The sequence below is a fragment of the Perissodus microlepis genome, chromosome 12 (assembly GCF_051167445.1).
Source record: "Perissodus microlepis isolate ML-2025 ecotype Zambia chromosome 12, ASM5116744v1, whole genome shotgun sequence".
In the NCBI taxonomy this organism is placed as follows: Eukaryota; Metazoa; Chordata; class Actinopteri; order Cichliformes; family Cichlidae; genus Perissodus; species Perissodus microlepis.
The window spans coordinates 8,565,183-8,592,063 of record NC_140472.1 but is presented as its reverse complement, the minus strand read 5'-3'; the positions used below and the strand labels follow the sequence as shown (position 1 = coordinate 8,592,063).

Below are 26,881 nucleotides of genomic sequence, written 5' to 3'. Positions count from 1 at the left end.
CCCATGAGTGGAGAAACACCCCTTCAAAATAAAAGCTGTGTGCTCAAGGGCTGCATGCTTCGAAGGATGCAACCCACACAGCTAAATATTTCATAAACATGTTAGCATATAAAAAGATAAAAAAAAATTGTCCGTGTTCAAATGAACTATGGGTATAATTTCTATTATAAAAGCTATTGTTTTTCATTCGACATCTTTAAAAAAAAAATCGTATATTCTATTCGGTGTTGCTGTAGCCTTTTGTTAAGAGAGGTTTTATTTTGATAGGTATGACAGGACATTTAGATTGCTTTTTCCAAAGAACTGGAAAGCACGTAAACGTAAAAACTTTGGCATAAGAAAGGTACATGGCAACATTCTTTGCTTGACTTTAGTCTAAAAAGGTAAGCTAGAGATTGTATCTTGCGGTTTATCACCGAGGGACTCTGTCAGCGCAGACCTACTAGTTTAGTGTTTCTTTTCCACTCCATTGTCCTCTTGGGTAACGGAACAGAGCTACACACACATATAAACATGCAAAAATGAGAATTACAACTTTACAGTTAAAGTTAAATGTGATATTAAAGGTAAGGTTGGAGCTGTAGGTAGACGCTGTTTCCATATTACGTTGGAATCCCGTCAACCAGGATCAGCCTCGTTATGATCCGTGTTGTATTTGGATCTTTTATATGATGACAAGCAAATAAGCGAGAAGTAAGTTTAGTAAACAAAGTGAAAACGTTGTCTTTCCCCATGTCGAGCTTTGTACTAATTCAGATATAGATACGCATGCGGCAGGGTTGCAGTGTGTCAGCGCGGGAGGGAGTGTCTGGTTACCAACAGTCAGTGAGAGCTGGAGGTGATCTTTAACCCAGATTTCTGCTCTGTGACCTCGTTTCGATCAGCTGGCGAGAACAAAGATTTAATGAGTAAAGAGTCACATGAAAGGTTAGGTTTTGCAAAGTTTTCAAACATTGTTTTAGGGTGGCCTTTTCTTTCTTTCTTTTTAAAATAGGCATGGAAGACAATGATGAAGAGGAGCTCTGCAATAAGTCCAGTAATCCAGTAAGTCGTTTGTTAAACTTCAGTGTCTAAGTCTTATGTCCTTAAAGCTAGGTAAAAAAATTCCCTCTGCTAATTGAATGATAATTTACACTGCAGAGTTGCAGCACCTCATTATAAAGACTTAGTGTAGCTGTTCACCTCAGTCAGATCAGAATACTTTATTTTTTTTATTTTTTTTATTTTTTTGTGTCCCGTTTGGATCTTTAGCCATCAGAATTGTTGTCTTAAGGCCAAGAAAGATGCCAAGCGGATTTATTTCACCAAGTGGATCATCATGGCCTTGCCATATCGGTCCATTTGATTGACCTTTATTATAATTATGTATTTATTTTATTTTCGGTTGCTACAAACGGGACAGACATGACTGGGGGATAGGACAGGGAGAAAGAATGAAAGAAAGAGAGGGAGAGAAAGAAAACCAGAGGGGAGAAGAGACGGTGAGAAAGGGGGGGAAGAAAGAAAGAAAAACAAACAAAACACCTGGATCATCTGTATGGAGAAAAAAAAAAACAGAAGAGAAAGCAAACAAAAAAAAGAGCAACATAATAAAAAACAGCACCATCACAATAAACTAGCTAGCAGTAGATAACAGTAGATACTAAATATTAAACGATATTGTGCAGCACGCAAGATAGACAGCGCACAATGTGCTTTGAGGCAGCAGCCAAGAAAGGTGTAGTCCGCGTCTGTGAACACCCGTGTGTACACCTGTGTGCACACCTGTGTGGATCAGCACGCTTGTATTCCAAAGGTTTCTCCATGTAACGATCTGCTAGGGAGTGTGGGGAGCCATAGCCCCGTCCACCAGGGTATGAAGCAGGTATGGAGGAGATCCAGGCCCCAGATATCCAGAGGCCCCAGAGTACAAGGACCCGAGGAGGACCACCAAAAGGGGGGGAACCGTGCCACCCTCCTGGGAAGAGCTGAGTAGAGCCCCAAACGAGAGGTCACCCAGCAGCTACGGAGCAGAGGCCAGAGGGGGTTGCAGTGGCGTGCCCACGGGCTCTGCCGGCAGCCAGCTGTGCCAGAGAGGACCGAGCTTCAGGCCCAGAGGCCTGAGGGCATCCCACCCCCCGGAAGGTCCCAGCCGGGCCACAGGCGCCAGGCCCCGCCAATCGGCCACCAGGAGTGAGCCGGTACATACATGAGCGCCCAGCCCCAGACGACAAGGACCACCAACACACCAACGTCTGAGGGCATCAGCCACCGGCAGGGAGTGTGGTGAGGGGAGATAGGCCTCCGTACTTTAGAGGGCCTGAGATGTACCCAGAGAGGTTGAGTCTAAGACCCAACCTGACATATAGACACAGACGAACAGGCGCACGCGGACACAAACGTGCATTCCCACCCCATATGCACAACCAAATACTCGGCACTCACCCAACGTGTAGACAGACACAAATAGACACTGCACAGACAGTCGCACTCCCCAAACATACTCTATATCCCAGGTCCAGGTACCCCCGCCCTCAGAGGGGCAAGCCGCACCTAGACCCAGGAGATGTAACCCTTCTCTCTGGGGTGGAGGCAAGCGGACCACCTCCTTATCTGCAGTAGCAGGGAGGCCCCGCATCCCAGACCCCAGTCTGACGGCCAGCACCTCCTCCCAACCCCCCAGCCCTGACGGCTAACAGAACCGGGGTGAGTGAAGACCTCAAACCTCCCTACGCCCGCTCATATGTAGTGTTGCTGTGTGCTGTTCTAAAGTGCATTTAAAACTCAGGAGAGCATGGTACTAGCTTCCTCTCAGAGAGCAGCACGGCTCCTCCCAAAAACCCTTAGTGTCTAAATGCATTTAAAATTGAGGGTAGGGCACCAGCGCCAGAGGTGGGTTGGAGTACACCGACCATCCTCTGGATGCTGTAAAACGTGCCCACCCCCAAGGCCCTATATGTATGTGTTATGTGAGAGTGTGAGTAATGTGGATGTCTAGGTTGCAGAATAAAATTGAGGCACAGGCGGCCAGAAGGGGACAGAGGGGGAGTGCCTCTCCTGCACCCTGGTGACATACCTGCACCCCAAGCCCTGCGTGTGTGGAGTGGGTGTGGTAGAGCGGGAATAGGGAGGCAGCTGAGGATGGGGAGGGAAGAAAGGGAGGGGCAAGCGGCCCCTCCCTGGGGCCAGCTCCCCCGCTGACCCCAGTAGGCACCCCCACACTGTGGAACCCACCAGGGCAAGGGGGCCCAGGCCCATCCGGACCGGGGCAGCCCACCTGACTCCACCTCAGAGAAAACTGCACCCACCCCATCATCCAATCATCTCCCAAACTACACAAGACAATAGACATCCAGGTTGAGTTCATTCTCCACCTCTCCTATATCTCTCCCCCCACCTGCAGAGTGAGCTCCTGTAGTGAGGAGACCACCTGCAAAGATATAACAACCTCCCCACCAGTTAGAGAGCCCCCTAGTTGGGCCGATGCACCAGAGGTCCCCTGCACTGGGGCTGAGCCCCCCTGCACCCACCCGCCCACTGCTCCGGCGACACAACAGCCAGGACCCAAGCCCCCAAGGCCCAGCCAGCACCCCAGACCGGGGGGCGGAGCACCCCCAGACCCCCAAGCCTCCACACCCGTCCCGGACCCTCCCAGGGGCAGCCAGGCTACCAAGCCAGTAACCAACGTCCGCCAGCACAGACCCTCCCCCATCTCCGCTGTACGCAGGCACTAGGAAAACACCATCTAAGAGCCCCCAGAGCTCCTAACCAGGTCATGGCCACATCCCCCGGGTTAGGCCCTCCAGGGAAACGTCCCTAGGGACTCCCCAGACGCCCTAAGGCCGTCCCTACCCCCATATCAACCACAATAGCGAAGGCAGGACCAAACCATGACCCCCCACCCCCACTAGGTGATGAAGCCGATCAAAGGAGCCCAAAGGGATTGATCAAATGTGATGGCAGAGGTTGTATCAAGACTAATGTGATCTATTAGATGGTTTTTATATTGGTTAGAATTAAGATTATTTTTATTTTTCCAGTTAATGAGGACCATTTTCTTGGCAATGCATAGGGCCGTAAAAACAACGTGGGCTGTGTTTATTTCTGCAGTGACCTCATCCAAGTTGCCCAGCAAGCATACTAAAGGGGAGGCTGGAATGTTACATTTCAGACACTTTGATAAGTCTTCACATATCTCACGCCAAAATTTCTGAACTGGTGGACAGAACCAAAGAGCGTGGATGTAATTGTCCGGTGTATTTGCTTTGCAGTGTGAGCAGTTGTTGGAATACTTTATTAACCCCAGGAGAAAATAGTTTTGTTATAGATGCTCAATTAAAATACAAATATGAAAGATGGAGCATGTAAATCTTCTATATAAATAATAAGGCCCTCAAAGAGCAATGTTGAATAAAATATTACAAAGTAAGTGATGCATGTACAACAAAGAAGTAAACAAGATATTGTAAACAAGATATTACAAGTGAATATAATCCCGGAGGAGTTGTAAAGATTAAACCCACAGATAGACCCATAAAGAGTTTAATTTCCACAGGTAGGAATGATTTGGCATTCTGTGGTGCATCGTGTTCAAATGGCTTACTTGAGTCAGAAGATAAAAAGAACTAAGGGGCATAAGATAAGAGAAAATATTAGATGTACCATAAGGTGAGGATGATTTTGAGCTGTGCTTCATGCAAACATGCTCTAGTAGTAAATCGTTTATGTCTTTCCCCCCATAAAGACAACATTAATGACAGAGTTTTGACACCTCAGTATATATAAATAAAGTTCTGGTTTGATGACTACCAGTATGTTAGTTTATGAGTTTTTCCAAGGGCAACTACATAGTCAAAGATCACCCTCACTAACATCTGATGCACACCAAGTCATTTTGTTCTATAAGAAGGCCTGAAATATGACAGAAAAGAGCTTCAAGGCTTACTCCTAGTCTGCTTTCATTGAGTAAGAAGTTAAGGGGTTGTTACATGGAAACAAGAAAGCAAATAAAAAAATAATTTCAGTCTGAAGAAAGTTCATGGGGGATGACTTAAAACAATTTGTTTTAGAGGTTGAACTGTAGGGCTGTACAAAGGACCAGCATAGAGTAATTAAGAATTCAAATCAAATCAAAATTTATTTACATAGCACATATTAAAACAACAGTGTTGACCATAGCGCTTCACAGTCAGTAAAAACATGAGACAATTAAAACAAACAATAAAACAGGACAACAAACAATAGGTAACAACACAATAAGCTAGAATAGCCAACTAGTTAGAATCAAAGGCCAAAGTAAAAAGATAAGTTTTAAGACGTGATTTAAAAGACTGAATAGACTCGGCAGTACGAATATGAACAGGGAGGTAATTATAAAATAAGTCTAATAGACCCCAGGAATAAAAACACGGAGCTGGAAATTAACAGATATTTTCCACTGTGGCTCTCAATTACAACTAATATATTATAGAATATTGTGCAATGCTTTATCAGCCTGTTAGATCTTTTGTGTGAAAACAGACTGTATTTTAATCTTGTCTTGACTGTTCCCAACCCTGATTCTTTTCTGAATGCACACCCTGGCTCACCTTCAGCTGTGAGTCATTTAATTTCCTTTCTGTTGTCTCTGATGTTTCATAAGCTGGTTCCGCTGGATAGGCTTAAGGCCACGATGGAACTTTTTGTGGAGGAACGGACAGAAGCCAGTATGGTAAACAGTGGAAGTTGGCTTGTGTGCCTTTATATACTAAACGATATATAACAAAAAACTGAAAGGAAACAAAAGAAAGAATTAAGTAAATTCATGCAAATAGTGACTAAGTGTGAATGCTTTCTGTTATTACTGTATGTTTAAATATTATTTATATTCCTTTAAAGGTACTCATTGTATTCAGAATAAGTTAAATTTAGAAGAATTTCCACCAGCAGGGGTGGTGTTTTACTTTCTGGTAAAAGACCACCCCTGCTAGTGGAAATTGTCCACCCATGTAATAAGAAAATGCAGTATTTAGCCTGACAAATATTCTGTTTAACAGACAAAAGCTACAACCTATTGATCCTTCAATACATAGATATATACATCTGTAGATTGATGTAGTGATCTGTTGATAGAGAGATCTATAACTATCAGGTGATAAGAAGCCAGCTGAATGAGGGTTAAGGAGTGTCAGAGCCACAATCCAAGATGAAACACGGAGCATCTGCGAATACATCCCTCTGCATGGGATGTTCCATTGACAGAGAGAAGAAGTGGCAGACATCAAGAAATCCTACCAGTGGCCAGAAATGGGGGGACTAAAGAAAAGGATAGAGGTTTTATATCATGGCAGCACAAGAACAGGCACTAAGCATCAGATCAATGGAGGCAGGACTCTATCACAGCTGACAGGTTCTAGACTGCAAGGTGCCATGGAACTGATGAACACAGAGCAGCAGGATGCAAGGTGCAAGCTGAGACCGCAAACACCGAGGCACAACCAGTTGGCTAGAATCTGGAACATCTGTACCACATATGGACAAGAAGTCCCCAAGTCCAGATGGGAGACACCACTAAAGGTGGTTGAGAACAGTGGAGCTAAGGTCCTGTGGGACTTCCAGTTCAGGACAGACTAGCAGGCGCTGGCACAGTGGGGTTTGACAAGGAGCAGCACCATCTTGTGGTAAAAGTTGGTCTTGCATGAAAGTATGGTTTGGTCCTATTTTAACTTAAGCTGTTTATTTTCTCATTACAACACAGACAAGCTTTTTAAATACTCTGTTGACAGCCTTAGTTGAAGGTTTGAATATACAAGGAGTACTTTTAAAATGTGTTTTGGCTTTTACTTTTTTAGGTACACAAATGTGCAAGTGAAAGTGTTTTGATGTTGGGTATGCTGTTTTTTTTTTAAATTTCTTCCAGTGGACAGCTGTACTGATCGGAGCAGTGATGGTGATGTCTGTCGTTGGAGTTGTTGTGTTCCTCCTTTACAGACGATACAAACTATCAAGTCAGTTCTCTGCAGGCTGCACACCCCAAACCCATGCTGTTTCAGTGCATCTAAAAATATTCAGTGATGAACAAGTTGCAGAGCTCAGAGTCATAAACCTTATAGTTTAAGTATAAGAGTTTTCTAGTCTACCATTGATATGACTGTTTTAGCTGATGTTTGTTGTTAAAGTATTACTGCAGGGTGAGGTTTAAATGCAAAAATAGCTTATAAAACGTTTTGAATGTAAACTATTAGATACTAAATACTATTTGTACTACTATTTCTGTCTTGGTTAGTTACATTAAACAGGTGCAACTGAAACAAAGAGGTGGACAAACTGTCCATAAGTTAATGTAATTCAAGTCAATGATGGTATGTCTTCAGCCCTGATTTAAAATACATAAATAACTTAATTAAACAGAGTTGCAGTAAAAATGTGACAGTAAGGTGACCTTTAGCAGATAGCCTGAGACTATTGGACAGTGCTTATTGAAGGAGCAGTGTTTTATAAATCAACAGTTACATTGCAGAGTTAGATTTCCTGCTCTGTGCTGAGCACAGACAGATCTTACAGAGGTTTTGTGGTTCTTTTAGAGGAGGAGGCTGGGGTCCCCCACTACCGTTTTAGGAAGCGAGACAAAGTGATGTTCTACGGCCGAAAGATCATGAGAAAGGTAAGTTATTTCTTGATGCACACTTTGAGGGCACCATCACCCTTCTGTTGTGTGTGTTTTATAATCCACAGTCTTTGTTGTCTGTTATCATATTTTGTTTTCCTTGTATTAATCAAGCTAAAGATGATGGCAAGAAACAAACTTATTCAGGAATCTTGATGACTCATTTGAATGCTATTTTTATATACTTCACTGCATGATCACTAATAGTTTGCAGAAGTCTTTACTGAGTGACAAATGTTAGCTGAGGTTGGACTGAGCATTTTTTGAGTAATTGATGATACTTAAAAAAACTGAAAATTTTACAGAGAAAAACAAAACCTCAATGCAGGTCTGCAACGTCATGTATATGCTGTACAAGTTACAGAGAACCTCAATCTCTTATAAGCAATCATTTAGTGAAACAGAAGAGACCTTGGGCAAAACCATAGACTGTATGTAAAAGATGGACATAGCCACCATTATGTTACTTACCCAATTCAGGACTCTGCATTTCAAGGTATTTCAAGGCCTCACCATTAGTGTTTTGGCCACCATAGTGTGAGGCTTTTCAGAGCTAAAAGTGACTGTAATTGTACAAGAGTGTGGAGCACTAACTTATCAGCTAACATGTGTATTCCAAAAATACCCGAAGTTCATCCACTAAAACTGAAGCACAAACTTGCTGAATCGTCTGTAGGCACCAACAGGACAAACAGAGTCAAGATGTTCAGTTTAGTGACTCAGGCTCTGCTAGTTACTAAAGCATTTTAACACAAGGGTTTATGGGGAATAGTCATAGACAGGAGAACAGACAGTATAGTCAACCAATCATCCATTGGTTTGTCATATTCAGTTTTGAATCCTGGGAGTAAGAGTTTTTGCTGTCACCATCTTGCTGTCTTGAAATGTAACCCTTTAAAACCGGTCGGAGCGTGTCCGCATCGTTTTGCGTAACTATTTTTAAATCCACATAGAACCGGAACCACATAAGTTAGCGCAATGATTTTTTTGGCATATGAAACTGTAGTAGTTGTACTTACATCTTATGCCATCAGCTTGCCCTAGGTCACGGTTTCCTTCCACATATAGCTTTGCAAAATATACTTTACAGTATATAAAAATTGGTGTATCTCAAAAATAAAACTATGAAGACACTCAAAATAAATTTCCTGTGATGGGAAACTATTTTGTGTAACTTTTTTGTATTTACAGTTTTGAGGGATAAACCTCTTAAATTTCTCTAACTAGAAATATATGGGGAAAAAAACAAAAACGATTTTCAATCTTTTTGTACTTTATTGCACTTTTTTGCAATTTATGTAGTTACTATGGACTTAATGCATACATATTATTAAAATTTGGGCTATAACGGTTGTATTGATGTATAGCAACTTGAAATGCTCCCAAAAATGGCACCACAGCATGTAAAAATATAAAGATAAGCTCTGGTGGACTTGGTTCTATGGTAGGTCTTATAGGGTTAATGTAATTAGTGAGTGGCAGATCTGACTGTGGAACCGCCCACTCATTTGATAATGACTTGTCCTGAGCATTTCCTGGATAACTATCCTTCTGGCACTGAGTTTACTTGATGTTTCACTCATTGTGACCCAAAATGAGTCACTGACACCATAAACGCGGTTGGAAAAAGAGGCATTTTTCCGCATCTTTCTTTAGGACCAGAAGTGTTTTTGCAGCCACAATTACTGAGGCCTTTAAAAATAATACAGTCTTAAAGCTTTACTTTTCACACCTGGAAGCTGTGTACATCTTTTAAACTGTCCATGGGAATTAATTTCTTTTGAAGGTGGCCTTAGTTTAGGAACTGTAGTTTTTGGCACTTTTGCATCAGTTTTATTTATTTCTTTAGCTTGGAAGTAGCCACTTTGGCAAAACCTTGCTAGGAAAAATTCCAGTTTCCTACAATCCCGTTGGGGGATGAGAGGGAAGAAGGAGGGAGAAAAGAGAAGCAAACACAAACTACAAGAAAGAGAAGACAAAAGTCAGTGACAAGCAATAATGGCTTATAAATGCTGAAAACAGGGAAGTGGAAGAGAAGCGTGAGTAAATCGAGACACTCCGGGTTTTTTGCACTTCCAGTTCATTGGCAAAACCTTTAAATTTTTTTTCTAACAACCTTCTAACTTGAGTATTTTTACCTAAACCTTTTAACATTGCATCATAGGAGGTTATAACAAAGGGATGGTTAGTGGTTACACGATACCACCTGGAAGATATGGTCGTTGATTTTTCCTTTGTGACTGCAGCGTATAGTCATCTTAACTGAATGCTGTCCAGACAGATTAGTGATGACAAATCACAAAGACATTAGTGTGCTGGAATTTAGCTGGTGCTAACAGCCTTGTCATTAGGCATGGCTGCTAGAGAGAATCATATACCTTACAGTATCTATATCCATCTATACTGGTACGTGTATTATCATCAGAATGCCTTCTGTGTAGCATCATGTTTCTCTTTCTTGCTGTTGCAGGTTCAGACACTTTCCTCGGTGCCTGCTTCCAACTCAAACTCAGCCGTGCGGCAGCGAGTGAGGAAGAGGACTAAAGTTCTTTCTATAGCTCGCAAGTGAGCCCCTGTATAAACAGAAGAAGAAACATAGTGTAAAAAAAAAAGCAAAACAGCAACAAAGTGTGATAAGTGTGTCTGTTTTAGGATCCTGCGCATTCGTAGGGAGCCCCCGACCCTGCAGCCCAAGGAGCCTCCTCCCTGCCTGCTGGAGGCTGACCTCACTGAGTTTGACGTGCAGAACTCCCATTTACCCTCTGAAGTGCTGTACATGCTGAAAAATGTCAGGTCAGTACTCTTGATACATAATGGTCCTCATTCAGCACCAAACTCATAAAGTAAAGTGATTCACAGAGTGCTAATGAGTGTTAATGTCAAATTAATAATTTGAATAATTCACTCAATTTTTATATTTATATTTCAATGGGTGAGCCTGGTGTCCATGCAATTCCGTCTTGGGGACCTTCAAATGCAACTTAGTGTTATCTGTAAACCAGAAAAGAATGACTAGGTCATTGTAAGGATTCATCTGTGGTTTCGCAATCAGTATTAGGCATATTCATTTGATATGTAGCATGATTATCCCAGCTAGCAGTAACAGAACTATGCCGTGCGCACACAGGGTGCTCGGGCACTTCGAGAAACCTCTGTTTTTGGAGCTGTGTCGTCACATGGTGCTGATCCAGCTGCACCAAGGAGAGGGACTCTTCCGACCCGGTGACACTGATGACAGCATTTACGTGGTTCAAGATGGCCGCCTGGAGCTGTGCATCCACGAGAGTGTAAGCACCCGTGCAGCTTCATACAGTTAAATGAGCTGAATATAAAGGGCTAGTATTGATTGGGGGGGGGTCCACATTCTTTTTGATTATTAACACTCCAGATGAGTACCAATGCTTCTTTCTGTTAGGTCAAAATGATTGATCATGCCAGCTTGAAAAAAAGGAATTCAATTGAATGGAACATTTTCTTTCTCTCTTTGTAAAGCCTAGAGATGGTTGTGCTGGAAAGTACCAGTAGAGCAGCAGTTTCTGAAATCGTCAGACCAGCCCATCTATCACCAACAACCATGCCATGTTCAAAGTTATTTAAATCACCTTCCTTCCCCATTCTGTTGCTCAGCTTCACCAGGATGTCTTGATCTATGTGACTGGCTCGGTTCTTGTGTGCTGTTTTTCTGTTCTGATGTTCTGTTCTCACTGTGTTTATTACTGCAGGATGGCACCGATGCCGTAGTGAAGGAGGTGTTACCTGGAGACAGTGTTCACAGTTTGCTCAGCATCCTGGACATCATCACTGTATGTGTGCGGTCCCTCTCTCTCTTCATATATCTCTCACTGCACTGCTAATTGAGGAATTCTTTTTGCATTTTCTGTATTAGCAATTTCTTGGTTTCATAAAGCATTTTACTGCGAAACATCTCTGATCTGCATCATTTAATTTTCAGGGTTACCCAGCACCTTATAAGACAGTATCTGCGAGAGCTGCAGTTCCCTCAGCTGTCCTGCGTCTTCCAGCTGCAGCTTTTCAGTCAGTGTTTGAGAAGTATCCAGAAACTCTGGTTCGTGTCATCCAGGTAAAGTGTCCACAGAAAAAAATGAATCATATTATTTATTAGCTGGGCTGCAAATACTGTATGTATGCTCTCCGCGAGTAAATAGCATTCAGCAAAGCACAGGGCGATGATTAAACTGAATCCACCCTGTACAGCTAAAAAAAACCCACATTTTCTCTGTCACCTTTCCTTCTTGTCCTGTAGATCATAATGGTGCGGCTTCAGAGAGTGACATTTCTTGCCTTACACAACTACCTTGGCCTTACCACTGAGCTCTTCAACCCGGTAGTGCTCTTTCATTTACCAGTACTCCAGACTGTAACCTGTGACATGAATAGTGCAAAACTGTTTTTGATTGGATAATTTCTCCTCGCACTCTTGTGTTGTTGCCTTCTTTTATTAACTCATCATTTTTTCCAGTTATGAAACACTGTCTCAAAACAGAGAGTAGTGCTTACATATAAAGACACTGAGTAAATTCTGTCTGGTGATCCGCAAACAGGTCGTTTGGTAGGACTGGTACTGTACAGTACTACCATTGGTAAAGACAAAACTCCACAGGACACATTTAACCAAGTAATCTTGCTAACAGAAGTACTTTGCGCTTTCTGCTCATGTCATGTGAGCATTATCTTTCTTTCTGCCATTCTTTTCTGTTGCAAAAGCTTTTTATGTTTGTTTTTTCAAAGTGTTTTCTTCAGAGCACATATTTAGTTGTCCTGCAAGGTGTGAGTTATCATCGATAGTGACAAGTACCCTAATGATATCAGCATATAACAATTGTTCTCCATAATCTCAAGAGACCCCTGATTTTTCTTCGAGGCTGCTAAGTTACCGACCTAGAGTTTAGATTTTGGGAATACTATCAGAATATCTGAATTTTGACTTTTTAATTTTTTTTTACCCAAGAGCTATGTCTTTATCCAAAACATAGGGGTGGTTTTAAGGTTGGTTGATCAGCTGCAGACTCCTAGAGGTAGCCTAACCATTAAATCTGTAGTATTAGAAACATGGTTTTGGGCTTTTGAAAAGTTTTTCTCAAAATCAGAGTTTAAGTTTGAGTCTTACTAATATTGATTTAAGATTTCAGATCATTTAAGAAAATTCTTGTATTAAAAGGTGACTTTGTTGATTAACTTGTGTTTATCAGGAGAGCCAAGCGATCTCCTTGGTGTCTGTGGCAAACGTTCTGTGTGAGACTCATCCACACAAAGGTTTCCGCAGGCAGCAGTCTCACTCTGATGATCTGGGCTCTGAAAAAGCTGACACAGGTCAGAAATAACAGCATTTTCTCAATATGTTCACTATGAGACGTAAGCGATGTGCATCAAGTAAAGCTGCTGATGTTATCTGTTTTTTGATGTAGCAGAAAAGTCCAGCCTCTCTTCCATGTCCACATCAAAAACCAAGAGATCCCGCTCCCTCTCCAACCCGATTACTGTTACAGGTATACATACATGCAGTGTCACTGTACACACACATATATGTATACTTATAAAAAAGTAAGGGAATTGTTGGCTTTTTTGACAGTGCCATGATAAGTGTTTATTGTTTTGCATATTTGTCATATTTAAAGATTTCAGGTCATCAAACAAATGTTAATATTAGACATAGCTATCGATTGATCGATAGATAGATCAATAATACAAATACAGGTAAATACAAAATGATGATATACTGTATACAGTGCTGCTGACTTTAACTGAGGATACAGTCAGGAGAATACTTTAAGGCTCTCCTTAATTTGGGTTTCGGTCAGTTTGGGTTTAAACCAGTCTCTGTTCAAACTTGTGGCTTAACCTCGTAGGACCTTCACATATGTGGACATCACATTTTGGGTTATCTAGACTAAAATACTCAATTTTGCTCTACAAGGGCCTGATATTCACTTACGAAGACATTATACTGCTACCGTTCTATCAAAATTTTAAACAATTTGTGTTTTGCAGGGGAAATGTCACCTGACTTCAACAGTACATACGTTCCAGGTGCCAAAGAGGAGACGGTGCCTCATAGTCCTGTCAAGGTCTCTGGATAGAAACTATCTTTGTTACACTTTCAGGGAATTGCTGGTTTATGTTGAACATTGGGCATACAGGGCATCTAACTGTGCACCCATCACACCATATATGCACATACACAGTTACTAGAATGAGTGTGGATCTCTCACACACTGTGTTTTTTTGTCTTTACCTCCTCAGTCTATTCTAAAGAAGAGTGTGACAGTGCAGCAAACTCCATCTGCTGTGTACCATTACAGTGATGCAGGAGGAGGAAGTGTCTACCATAATAAAGTCAATGCCATTTTCCAAGCTGCTAAAAAGGATTTGCTGCAGGTCATTCAATTACAGGTAGCTTACAATGAAAAGGATACATTACTACACCAAAGGTCAACTGAAAACAAATGAGGAGATCGTGTTTTTAGCAACAGTAAAATTCAAAAATATAAACTTTATTAATCCCACAGTGGTTGTATATTTGAGTCCTGGCTACTTCTGAGACTGTCCTCTGTGTGTTTTTTTTTTTTTTGCACATGTCAGGACCCCAGTCTGCTGGATGGGAGGGTGAATCTTCGCCAGGTCAAAGCTGGATCTGTTGTAGGCCACCAGGGAGACCAGGTCAGTTTAATGACAACGGACAAGAATCCTCATCCTCCTCTTGCTCCTCCTTGTGCTTCTTCTCCTTCGCCTCCTTCTGTTTCTTCTTCTTCTGCTTGCTTTGGATTACCAATGCTTATTGTAATTGGAGCAAAGTAATATTCTTACATTTAACTGGCTATTAGTCTCAGTAGCTCAGTTTAATAAAACAAATGCAGGTCTTAAAGGTTCTCTGTCACATCTGTTTTCTTTCTTTTCTTGACGTTTACTGTTTCTCGTTTAATCAGGGTACTTGTGGATATTAAAAACTGGGGTGATCAAACACATCAGCTGATACTGATTTAAGAATGTGTTGCTCAGTTTTAAAGAGGATATGTTTTAAACCATGGGAGAGTCAGCAGAAACAAATGAGCATCAGGCTGCTGAAACTGCAGGAAAATCCAGCACTATCACCTTTTTGGTTTCATGCCACTGACTGGTGAAAAGTCACATGACCTCATTTTCTTCTCCACATGTTTTTCAGGACGTGAGTGTGGCCTTTGTCATCTCAGGGCTGCTCCATGTCTATCAGCGTATGATAGACCGCGAAGAGGAGACCCTGCTTTTTGTTACTCACCCCGGGGAGTTGGTGGGTCACCTGGCTGTCCTCACAGGGGAACCCCTCATCTTCACAGTGCGAGTGCACCGAGACTGCACCTACCTCTCCATTTCCAAGGCCCATTTCTATGAGTATGGCCAAGCACATGCACAAGCCGTCAGCTGTTTGCTTGCCTCAGTGTCACAGCCAGGCTTCAAATACATCTTAATTTTAAACTTTGCAGGATTATGCGCGAGGAGCCCAGGGTGGTGCTGAATGTGGCTCACACTGTGGTGAAGAGGATGTCGCCATTTGTTAGACAGATCGACTTTGCCCTGGACTGGATGGCTGTGGAGGCTGGGCGTGCCGTCTACAGGTACTTTTACTAAAACTGTTAATGTGCAGGCAACATAAACTGCAATTACTTTCGATTCAAAAAACTTCTTTAATCTATGGAAACACTTTTAAGTTTAATTATTAATTGTGATTGAGTCAAAACACCTAAAAATTTGCCTTCACATTCCCATTCAGTCCACTCTGCAGTGTGCACTAAATGTCATCCAGTGTAAACAAAGCAGCCAATGAAGTTGAATTTCATTTTGAGAAATAGAGCATGAATTTCCATGATGTTCTCACATGCAAGGTGTCATAACAGCTCCGAGAATAGCAGCAGAACTAAAAGCAGATGACTATGAAGTGGGAACTTTAAGTGGGAACTTTATGATCACAGCTTATAAATGTGTGATTTATATTGATGGACTTTTTTTCTTACATGATTGCCTGTTTGCTTTTAGACAGGGAGACAAGTCAGACAGCACCTTCATCGTCCTCAGTGGCCGACTGCGCTCTGTCATTGCAAAGGATGATGGGAAAAAAGAGCTTGCCGGGGAGTATGGCCGCGGAGATCTAATTGGTGTGGTGAGTTGTTAGAATTGTGACCTCCTGTTTAAGTTTGAGAGAAAGTTTTAGAAAAAACGAAAGACGTGGAAAAACAATATTTTGTACCATAACATCTCTTTCATGATTGAACAGGTTGAGGCCCTGACCCACATGAACCGAGCCACCACAGTCCATGCTGTTAGGGACTCGGAGCTGGCCAAGCTCCCTGAAGGAGCTCTGAACTCGATCAAGAGGAGATATCCCCAGGTTGTCACTAGGCTGATTCATCTGCTGGGGCAGAAGATTCTGGGCAACATGCAACAGGTCACTGGACCCCTGGCTGGTAATCTTTTATTGTTTTTACTTTGTGTGTTTTGTGGTTTAGGTCCACTTAGACAAGGTTCACTGTAAAACAGTACAAAGTTGTCCTGAATGATCCTTTTATTCTACAGAGGTGAAACAGTAGAGTTACAAAGGAATCAGTGCTGAGGTGAACTGATCGATCTTTTTACTGTTTCTGTAGTTTCTCCTCTTTGACTTTCAACTATCAAACATCAGAAATTCGTGGTGTAGGTGGTCGTGGGTGGAGTTTTAAGTCTTGATTATAAATTTTTATATACATTTTTGGAGAATATTGGCTTTGACCATTAAATTTTTTTGCTGTGGCATCAGTTTGCATAGTGTGTGAGTGTGTCTGAGAATTGTGCTAGCCTGTGTCACATGCTAGAAGCATGAGCGTTTGAAACCCTGGAATTCATATTGGAAACACTATGAACAATGTACAGAAGATTATATTGCATATGTGAAATATCTAATGGCAGAAACTCTTCAGCTCGTAGTTTGGGTCTCCACACGCCTACCAGCAAGTGGGATGCTGGGAACCCAGTCTCCAACCTGTCCACTGTGGCCATCCTGCCTGTGTCCGAGGAGGTTCCACTCACTGCATTCACTCTGGAGCTACAGCATGCGCTCTGTGGCATTGGTACACACACACACACACACACACACACACACACACACACACACACACACACCATTAAAACAGATGAAGGGAGTAATACTGATTATTCCAGTATTACTGATATGGGATACTATTAGCTATTAGCTATTAAAAAGGGGGCATACTGTTAAGTTTAAACAACTTAATGCAAGTCTTTCTACAGGTCCCACTTTACTCCTGACCAGTGACAACATAAAACAGCGCCTGGGTTCTGCTGCTCTGGACAGGTAGATCACGGAAAAATAAATACAGCTGTAGTTGAAATTCACTTCTGCAGTTTTTCATAGGTTGATCTAGCTTTAATGCAGTGACATGCTTCTACCTCAAGTGTCCACGAGTACCGCCTGTCCAGTTGGCTTGGCCAGCAGGAAGACATCCATCGCATCGTCCTCTACCAGTCTGATCCCAGCCTCACACCATGGACCCAGCGCTGCATCCGCCAGGCTGACTGCATCATCATTGTGGGACTGGGTGAGCAGGAGCCCACAGTGGGCGAGGTCAGTGTAAATATTACCTTATTTTGTAGAGTTTGAGAAGAATGTGAGTTAAAGCTGCAGGAGATGTTACTATTCCACAGCCAGCCAATTACAACAGCTTTTCATTCGCTTTTCTTTCCAAGCTCCTTAGATAATGCTTGTGTTGAATTTCAAGAGAAATCAGAGGGAAATTCTTTATTTAGGAAACATCTCCTGGATACATAGATACCATAGAGAAGTTGTAGAAACCACATCTGTTTGTGACACTTAAATACAAGTCTGCGTTAAAGGTGTTTATTGCATTCATAACGACCTGAGTGAAAGCTCTCTGCTCATGTTCTGCATGTGTAGTTGGAGCGAATGTTGGAGAGTAGTGCAGTCCGAGCCCAGAAGCAACTCGTGCTGCTTCACAGAGAGGACGGCCCACCACCCAGAGGGACGGCAGAGTGGCTCAACATGCGAAGCTGGATCTCCAGACACCATCATCTGTGTTGCCCCCGCAGGGTGTTCTCCAGGAGGAGTTTACCCAAGCTGGTACAGACTACAGAGTCTTCACTAACCACTGACCTGGTTAGCAAATGCCTACATCTCTTTTCTGTGTCTGTGAATGCTTTTTCCAGAGGGAGTTATACCAGCGTGTGTTTGAAAAATGTCCAGATCGTCATTCCGACTTCTCCCGCCTGGCCAGGATCTTGACCGGAAACAGTATCGCCCTGGTGCTAGGTGGAGGGGGCGCAAGGTAGTTCTGCTGCTTGGGAACATATTTATTGATTAACCACTTAAAAAGGCTTTGTTCAGCTAACTGAAGTTCTGCACTTTTGCGCTCAGATCCGTGAAAATATAAATGTCTAAATTAGTGCCAGCCGCTGGTCTCAACCTCTTGCTTGCAGCCCCTACCCACTCTCCTTACTTCAACAAGAAAACCCCACTCAATCACAAATTCACCTGCTACATGGAAGGACACATGGCATATGTCCACACTGCCAAAATGTTTGTTTGATGTAGCAGAAGAGGCGAATACAGAAAGGTAGTGAGGAAAAAAAATCACAGTATACCGAATGTGTGGATTTATTTATTTAGTTTGCTCAGTTTTTCTTTCTTAGTTTGATTTTTTTTGCCCTAACTCATCTGATAAGTAAATGAAAATATAGACATTTGGTTAGCAAGGTGCTGATACGTTTTTACAGGTGGACATAAGACCATATTGATATTTTGTTGATTACCATATGAGCCTTCCTAAGGTTGGGAATATCTGCGCCAGAGTTTTGGGTACACCTTACTGTTACTGCTACATTAGGATTTGAATACGTCTGACGCCTGAGTTATTCTTACTATAATATTAGATCAGCAGAACAGTTCTTTTTTTGTGTGTTTTTCTTGTTGTGTAATGACTGTTTTTTTTCTTGATGAATCTGTTTCTTTTTTCACCGCTCTGGCTTATCCTGGAGCTCTGGCAAGGTAGGGACCTGAGACACCCGATGATCACATGACTACAGCAGTAATGCTTTTACATGTGACCTATTATTGAATCTGTTGATCCAGTCTTAGCCATAGGTATTTGCTGTGTGTCATCTATGTAAGCACTTGTGGTTACATTTGGTACTTTTACTGCATCAGTACTGGCAGTTCAACTGAACCCTGGGAACTATTTTTTCTTCCGAAATGATTTGCAAATTCTTGCACCGGTGTATTGCTAACACCCTGACAAAAATATGTTGCATATTGAAATTAATTCAACATAAGCATAGCAGTTGTTGTGAGAACAGCATTTGTAGGACACAACCAACAAGCATTTGTGATATATAATCACACAGTCTTGATGCTGATGCGAGATGAAAGAAAAAGGCCTGAAAGTAACACATTTGCTTACATAAAAATGAGCTATCCAAGTTGCTTCCTGCCAAAACTGATGAGCACTGCTATCTTTCTGGCTCCATTTAAAATCATCTGAAATATTTTTATATCAGCACTTAAACATGCCCAGTAAATTGCCAGTTGTGTCCTATTTTGGTAGCTTCACCAACATGAATAGGCAGTTTCTGCTTTATTAGCTAAAACTCGATATTTTGCGCCTATTAGTGTAAATATTTTTATATAAAGTCTAAATATGAAACTAAATAAAATATCTATTTGAGCAAGATATTATGAATATTTATAGTACATTTTATTAGTAGATTGTGTTTCCCAGCACTTTCTTTATTCTAGCTTTAGCCAAGAAGAAGCTAACAATTAATGTTTCATTAATATTTTTTATAATAAAGCTGTATTTGCAGATACATTTAAAACAGTAAGTAAAAAAATCCACATGATAATTTAATTGTGCAGTGACACATAATATGTCCTGCCTCAAGTCTCCCATCATCACCAATTAAATATAAATTTTGTTAAATGCAATATGATGCACTGTCTCCTTGGACTTTACATTCAGTCACTGCGTGCAGGACTTTGGTAGAACTCCTTGTGCACATATTGGTATATGTCTGAAAAGGAAAAGAAATGGTCTAAATGAATGTGTTTCAGAGGCTGCTCTCAGGTGGGCATCCTGCGGGCACTCAACGAGGCGGGGATCCCTGTGGACATGGTGGGTGGCACCTCCATTGGCTCGTTCATGGGAGCACTGTATGCTGAGGAGAAGAGCATCAGTCGAATGAGGGTCCGGGCACACGAGTGGGCCATGGTGTGTGGATGACACACTCTGCTGACACCTGCACTGATATTTTTAAAGAGTTTCACCTCCCTGAAGTTTCACTAGTTTCACTTCCAGATTTCTTTAGACCCAAGTGAAAAGCTGAATTGTTCTTTATCAACCATGGTGTGTTTTTCTTCACTTCCCTTTTTTAAAACTTTCTTCTTCAGGGTATGACTTCATACTTTAAGAAGATCTTGGATCTGACATACCCAGTTACCTCCATGTTTTCTGGAGCCTCCTTCAACTCCAGCATTAGCTCAGTCTTCAAGAACAAACAGATAGAGGTAAGGAGAGGATCGTTTCAAACACCAGCAGCTTGCATCATGTGCATGTAACACATTTCTTGCAAAGTCACAGCTCACGTGCCTTTCTGTGTTATGTTTTTTTTTCTGTTTCCAACCTCTCCACTGCCAGGACCTGTGGTTACCGTATTTCAACATTACAACAGATATCACAGCTTCCGCTATGAGAGTTCATACTGACGGTGTGGGAAACCTCGTTTTTCCTCTAGTACTAGAAGCACTCTGACCATTTAAGGAGCTCCACTCTTTCCTCAGCTCTTTAAGAAGGAGCTGAGGAAAAAGAAGGGAAAATATTAATTTAATTGTGAGATGTTTTGTACTTAACCTAATCATTAATTTGTGGAGAGTGTTTTCACACACTTCATACTTGTGACTGTACGATTGTCCTACTTGATTAGGTTCGTTGTGGCGGTATGTCCGGGCCAGCATGTCTCTGTCAGGTTACCTGCCACCGCTCTGTGATCCCAAAGATGGACATCTGCTCATGGATGGAGGTTACATCAACAACCTACCTGGTGAGAAACACTGAGAGGGTAGTAAGCTTTTCTACTCGTGCTGTGTACGAGTTGAAGTAAACTGGGGTGATCACTGTTTGACTCACAAGAATAGTTATGTCAAGGTCCTCTGTATTTGTAAGGTAAAGGATCCACACTAATAATAACAGAGAAAACCCTTAAAGTCAGACAGTCTCTATGAGCAAGCACTTGGTGACAGTGGGAAGGAAAAACTCCCTTTTTAACAGGAAGAAACCTCACATCAGAACATTAGGCTCAGGGAGGGGCGGCCATCAGTCAGACCAGTTGGGGGCGAGAAGAGGGAGACAGGACAAAAGACACTCTGTGGGGGAGAGCCAGAGATTATTAATAACTAACAATTAAATGAAAAGTGGTGTGTAAACACATAGTGAGGGGAAAAACAGTGAGAGAAGAAGAAGCCCTCTGTGCATCATGGGAAGCCCCTAGCAGCCTAAACCTGTTGCAGCATAACCTTGAATCCATAAGGAAGGATTAAAGGTCACCTGATCTACCCTTAACTCTGCGCTTTATCAAACCCCCCTCCCCAAAAAACAACATATTGAATGACTTAATTTACATTCATAGTAAACATGACCAAACTTTCTAATAATGAGATCAGCATATGATTTCTGTAAACATGTTTATCATATTGTTAGATCTGTATGATGCCTCTGAGCACAGACATGGTCATCTGAAACACACAGCCCTGTTTGTGAGCACAGAAGCCCCTCCCACTTGATGTTTCTGTCTTCCTTTTATGAACAACAGCTGATTGGAAGAAAGCTGACTTCGAGAGAGAAGAGCTAAAAGTGCTTATTTCATAGTGAGGATGGTCATTCAGAATATATAAGCAGTCATTAAAATATGGCTATGATGCAAGCAGATGCAGACCACCATTTAACAACAGATATTAAGAAGACGAAAGTGGGGCGTATATGATTGGCAGATACACAAAGAAGAATAGAAACAAACATTTTTGACTATATTTATTAGCTGTAAGAGGAAACTGGTTATCAGAATGTGTCTCTCATGATATCTAGCTGACGTGGCTCGCTCCATGGGTGCCAAGGTTGTGATCGCAATCGATGTTGGAAGTCGAGATGAGACCAATCTGACCAACTACGGTGATTATCTGAATGGCTGGTGGTTGCTGTGGAAGAGGTTCAATCCACTGGCTGAGAAAGTCAAGGTGCTTTGATTTTACCACAGCCTGACGTCAACTGTGGGCAGAATGACGCCCACTAAACACTCTTTGTTCTGCCATCATAGCCCTGTCAGACTGAACAAACTTTCCCTCCAGGTCCTGAACATGGCAGAGATCCAAACACGGCTTGCTTACGTCTGCTGCGTGCGGCAGCTGGAGCTGGTCAAAGACAGTGACTACTGCGAGTACATCCGACCGCCTATCGACCGCTACGGCACACTGGAGTTTGGCAAGTTCGATGAGATTGCTGTGAGCTTCTCCTCTCTTCCTCCATGTTTTATTTAATTCTATTTAATCTGCTGGCCCACAAACTCACTGAGAGGTTCACTATCTGCAGGAGGTGGGGTACCAGCATGGGAAGACACTGTTTGATGTGTGGCAGCGCAGCGGTGTGGTGGACAGTATGCTTAAGGACCGACATCAGGAGGAGTTTCACAAGACCAAAACTGGTCACGTGAGTGTAAATAACAATACAAATAGATTGTTCAGCTGCGATCAAGTTTGACTCTTATTCTTACTCTTGTTATATAAGTTTGTGTCAGATACACAGGTAACCTAACCAGGGCCCTGTACTATAAAACAGCAGCTCACCACATGTATGACTGTAACGTTTAATAGTCCATCATAACTAACTGCATACAGATTTACAGACGTTAAATGTTTTCTCCTGTAAAGCAATTTTAATCGTATGTTTTCAGAGACGGTTAAACCCTACCTATGATATCAGAGGTTTAATGGTGATCCTTTTCCCTTCATTCATCCATTTTTTTTAACTCTTTATCCAATTCATAGTCACGAGTGGGGCTGGAGCCTGTCACAGCTGTCACAGGGTAAAAAGCCTGCGTTGGACTAACAGGTCAATAGTCCATCGTTGGAGAGAGGCAACCATTCATGTTGACATTCAAACCTTCAGTCACTCAAGCTACTTGTTAATCACCAAATCATGCGGCTAAAGTAAAACAGTTTCTCTCTTTCAGAAACTCTTAGAAACTCAGTTTGAGCACTTTTTGAAGCACTTTGTTGTTTGGCTCCAGCAGAGGGACAAAATAAAAAACTTTAAAGGTCTTTAATCCTTTAAGCCCTGAGCTGCGTGTCATCTTTAAAACTCTGGATCTGAGTTGTTATATTGTTCTACTGCATTATTTTATTCACTGTTCATAGCTCATTAATTATTTATAGTGTTTTATTCAGCATTACTATTTAATTTTCTATTTGTGAATATTTATTTACATATGCATTTATTTTTAAATTGCTCATAATTACATTTTAGTGTATCTATAGACTAAAGTGAATGTTTATTTGCTTATATTATTTGTTTTGGTGTTTGGCTGTCGAGTACTACAGTCTGCAGTCACAGACGGTATGAATCCAGTGAAGGTGGTCTTAAAGTCTTCGCTGGAATGATGAGCTCTGTCTTTCAGGTGGTCACATGTCCAAATGCCTCCTTCACTGACCTGGCAGAGATTGTGTCGAGAATTGAACCCGTCAAGAATGCTTTAATCGAGGGTTAGTAAAATCTAAACTAGAAATCTGATTTCTTACATGAACAACGCATATTACAATCCATACTATAATTTATTATTTTAGCTTCTTTTTATCTGCTCTTCATTTAAAAGCCTGATCAATGAAAGGTTCTCCTGCCGTCTCTGATTTTGTCCGCCTAGAGGAACTCTCTGATGAGTACCAGACAGACTACGATGAAGAGGCGGTGGAAAGTGCACTGTCTGACTATGAGGCGTTCACCCCCGGTAGTGAGCACACAGAGGAGGAGGAGGAGGAAGAGACGGCAGATACTGCTGAAACTGTGTGTATTAAACCAAGCTTTACATGAACTTTGTCAATATTTGGCTTGTTTGGACCTCCAAAACACTTAAAAATGAGAAAAATAAAAAGTTACATGTAAAAAAATCTTTTAACAGGATGAAGACGTTCCAGTCAGAGTTCGGCGCCGATTGAAGAACCCCCTGCAAAGTGCTCCTCTGTGATTTCTTGTCAGGTGTGCTATGACTGGAGCACAGTGCTCACTCTCCAGTGCAGTGTTGGCTGTGGTCCAGTGAGCAGCGACATAACACGCTCACTGAACACTTCAGTAAGGTACAGTCGATGCTGCCTTCAGACAGTCACAAGTTGCCGTTGTGGTCTCCTTCGGGCTGATGCGATGCTCTCCTACTGTCGGAGCAGCTGTAAAGTTAGGCAGTTTGGCAGAATAGAAGTTTTAATAATGAAATGAATACATCTTAAAAAAAACAAAAAACAGTGTGTTTTGTTTCAGCTTGTTTTATCGTCACGGACTCTGACAGTGTAATTGCACCACCAGTCTTCAAAACCTAATACTTGATAAACACCGAGCCCTTTCTGGGACAGTTCTCTTTCGCCTTGCTGCTTCCGGCCGTGATGTTCTGATCCATACAGTCCTATACAGTATTCTATTTTATACACATTCAAGTTAAAAACTGTTATGTGATTACAGAACACTTCAAGTACAGTGTTACCCTCATTTCCATCCAATAATAAAGGGATTTCTCCTCTTTAAGTACAGTCCACACACACACACATGTGCCAAATGCACTCTTAACAGTGACTGTAATAAGCTCTTTCAGACAGTGTGTGCATCAATCACATGTTGAATGTATGTTTTTTTACATGAAGGATTACAAATGTGTATGTCTCCTTTCAGCTTGTGTTCCACTTTCTGTCTAACTTGAATGCATAATTCAAAGTAGCTGATGATTGAATGTATCATTAATGTAGCTATAGATGGTTCTGACCAACAATATCCTCACATGTCATGGCATTAAAGTTGGAAGTATTAATGATGACTGTATTCTACTTAAGGGAGGTGTTTTCACAGATTCACTGTCACAGGAATCCCTTGGTTGGTGCTAGGTGGGATAAGGCTGTGGGCTGCTCTGCTCTGCCATCACTGATAAATTACGTTGTTGATTACATTTACACTACACACGTGTCGCCCATAGACATGCCCAAGGACGGATAGACACATGTACTTGTGTCACACTCCATGCGAGTTGGCATGGAGGGCACAAATTGGAGGAGTGGCTGTCTTGAGAAAGCCCTGGTCTGACACGGGTGTACGACAGACTACAAAGTAACACTGTCACTGCTTGTAAAATCCTATTGAGAAAAATCCTCACATCACAACTTCCCACTGTATATGCACATGGAATTTTTTTTATACTCTCTCACATAGTGTGTCTTTCATCAAGTTTATTATCAGTTCCAGTTTTCAAAAAGAATCCCCTTAGTGTGCCAACCAAACATGTGTTTGACTATTCCAGTTTTTTTTTAAAGCCATCCCACCACATTTCAGAGAAACACTGCACTTTTTAATTACTTAAAAAAAACTTTTTTTGTAACAAAACTATATTTTTGGTCATTACTTTCATTCTTTCTTATTTTTATAAAAAACATCTGTTGCCGTTTTGAAAGCTTTCGGGTATCTGTTAGAAAAAGCAAATATATTGAGGGTGGTGACTGTGAGCTCTGAGACTATATTCAGAGTTTTATTAATCTATCTCTTTTTTGGTGGGCACAGACACTGAGATTTGTTTGTTCAATCAGTGCTGTGAAAGCACTGGTTCTGTGAAACAACTTAGTTTACTTCCTCCTCCTTTTAGGCACCTTTCTTCTGATTGGCTGTCCCTCTCGCTTGCATTTGGAGCAGTCTGAATCCTGAGCTTTTGGCTTAGGAATTACTTGTACATACACTAAACCATTTGAACTTTGGACATGCCCTAATACGAACATCAGCCATTGTGACAGTATGGAACTCACCCACGTTTTTGTTGGGTAATTATGGTGCAACATTTGTAACTCTGCAGAGCGTCATCAGTTCCTGAATCACAGCAGAAGAGAACATGCCCATGGCTGATCCAGTCTAGCACCAACCACGCCTAATGGATCATTATTATTCCTCCTGTGCTTTCCATTTCAGAATGGTGTCTTAAAGAAGCACTATGTCTCATATTCTGTTAGTACAATTCATTGGAGAACATTTTATTATGCATGCTGATACATACTGAGTTTTTATTTGCATAGTGTGTGATTTTTTTTCTTTTTTTTAAGAATTAACATTGTCTCAAATTGAAAGTAGCGCATTGTGCACCTATCAGAAATGACCATTTCAGCTTGACCGTCACTGACAAGCTAACTGCTGCATGCTTCATAATACATACATATTACTAAAATACTAATGGTAAAATGATCTAAATTTTAAAAACAAGAATCTAATTTTTCTAACCAAGTATACAGCACACCATTTACCTTGTTGTGGCAGGGAAAACACAAATGTAGCTAATATCACTAACAGTGACCATGAGACAGCCGAGTTAAATGGGATGAAGAGAACATCGATGCTATTCAGAACATGTGCTCTTCAGTATGACTGTGCAGGTCAATGCAACTGTGCTGTTAAAGGGCCTTACCTGTTTTATGCCTCCTGTCTTGACACCAACCAAACTTCAATTTTAAGGTCTGGAGTAAATGAGTTTTACTATGTAGTTTGTCATGCAGTTGCAAGCAGCACTACCTGCCCTGTCTGGGAAATGAGTACCTAACATTAGCCCTGCACTATAATGGATCATTATGCAGTTTAAAGCCAAGCTTGTACTTTTTAATCACTGTGGTTTATTATGTGGTGTATTAATATTTCATATCAACTGACTGTCCAAGTTTTACAAGAAAACAAAAGTTAAAGTTCCATAGAGGGAATAGTTACCATGACATTGCATGTGAATAACTGAAATCTTTGTTTTCCATTTGTTGTGATGTTTCATCCTTAAACAGAATTATGGAGAGTGATTTTGAATGTTAAATCGTCAATACACTGTGTGTGTTTATTTCTTTAATCTGTGGCCTGTCTGAACGCCAAAATGATGTGATGCTGCATAAGTCTGCAGATAAAATGTTGTTACTATCTCCAAAATAAAACTGGAAATATA

The 26,881-nt window shown here is 41.5% G+C and overlaps 1 protein-coding gene across 7 annotated transcripts; it reads left to right on the top strand.

Moving 5' to 3' along the window:
• Positions 1 to 269: 269 nt before the first annotated feature.
• Positions 270 to 26,881, top strand: pnpla7b (patatin-like phospholipase domain containing 7b). Of its 7 annotated transcripts, none has more exons than XM_084946238.1 (36): positions 298 to 343; positions 995 to 1,044; positions 4,090 to 4,222; positions 5,669 to 5,689; positions 6,878 to 6,965; positions 7,542 to 7,621; positions 10,095 to 10,189; positions 10,277 to 10,417; positions 10,752 to 10,911; positions 11,347 to 11,427; positions 11,577 to 11,705; positions 11,889 to 11,969; positions 12,835 to 12,955; positions 13,051 to 13,131; positions 13,634 to 13,710; positions 13,886 to 14,035; positions 14,225 to 14,302; positions 14,805 to 15,010; positions 15,103 to 15,234; positions 15,653 to 15,776; positions 15,891 to 16,080; positions 16,570 to 16,719; positions 16,901 to 16,964; positions 17,066 to 17,234; positions 17,565 to 17,747; positions 17,834 to 17,952; positions 19,734 to 19,890; positions 20,070 to 20,186; positions 20,317 to 20,386; positions 20,603 to 20,719; positions 21,760 to 21,908; positions 22,020 to 22,172; positions 22,261 to 22,377; positions 23,345 to 23,429; positions 23,588 to 23,727; positions 23,843 to 26,881. In XM_084946238.1, exons 4-36 carry the CDS (start codon positions 5,687 to 5,689, stop codon positions 23,906 to 23,908), a joined length of 3,873 nt encoding a protein of 1,290 aa, XP_084802364.1. In that variant the 5' UTR covers positions 298 to 343; positions 995 to 1,044; positions 4,090 to 4,222; positions 5,669 to 5,686; the 3' UTR covers positions 23,909 to 26,881. The 7 variants fall into 7 exon arrangements, with proteins under 7 accessions (XP_084802360.1, XP_084802362.1, XP_084802361.1 ...); XM_084946239.1 differs by lacking the exon at positions 298 to 343 and adding an exon at positions 368 to 383; XM_084946234.1 differs by lacking the exon at positions 4,090 to 4,222 and having other exon boundaries at positions 270 to 343; positions 5,621 to 5,689.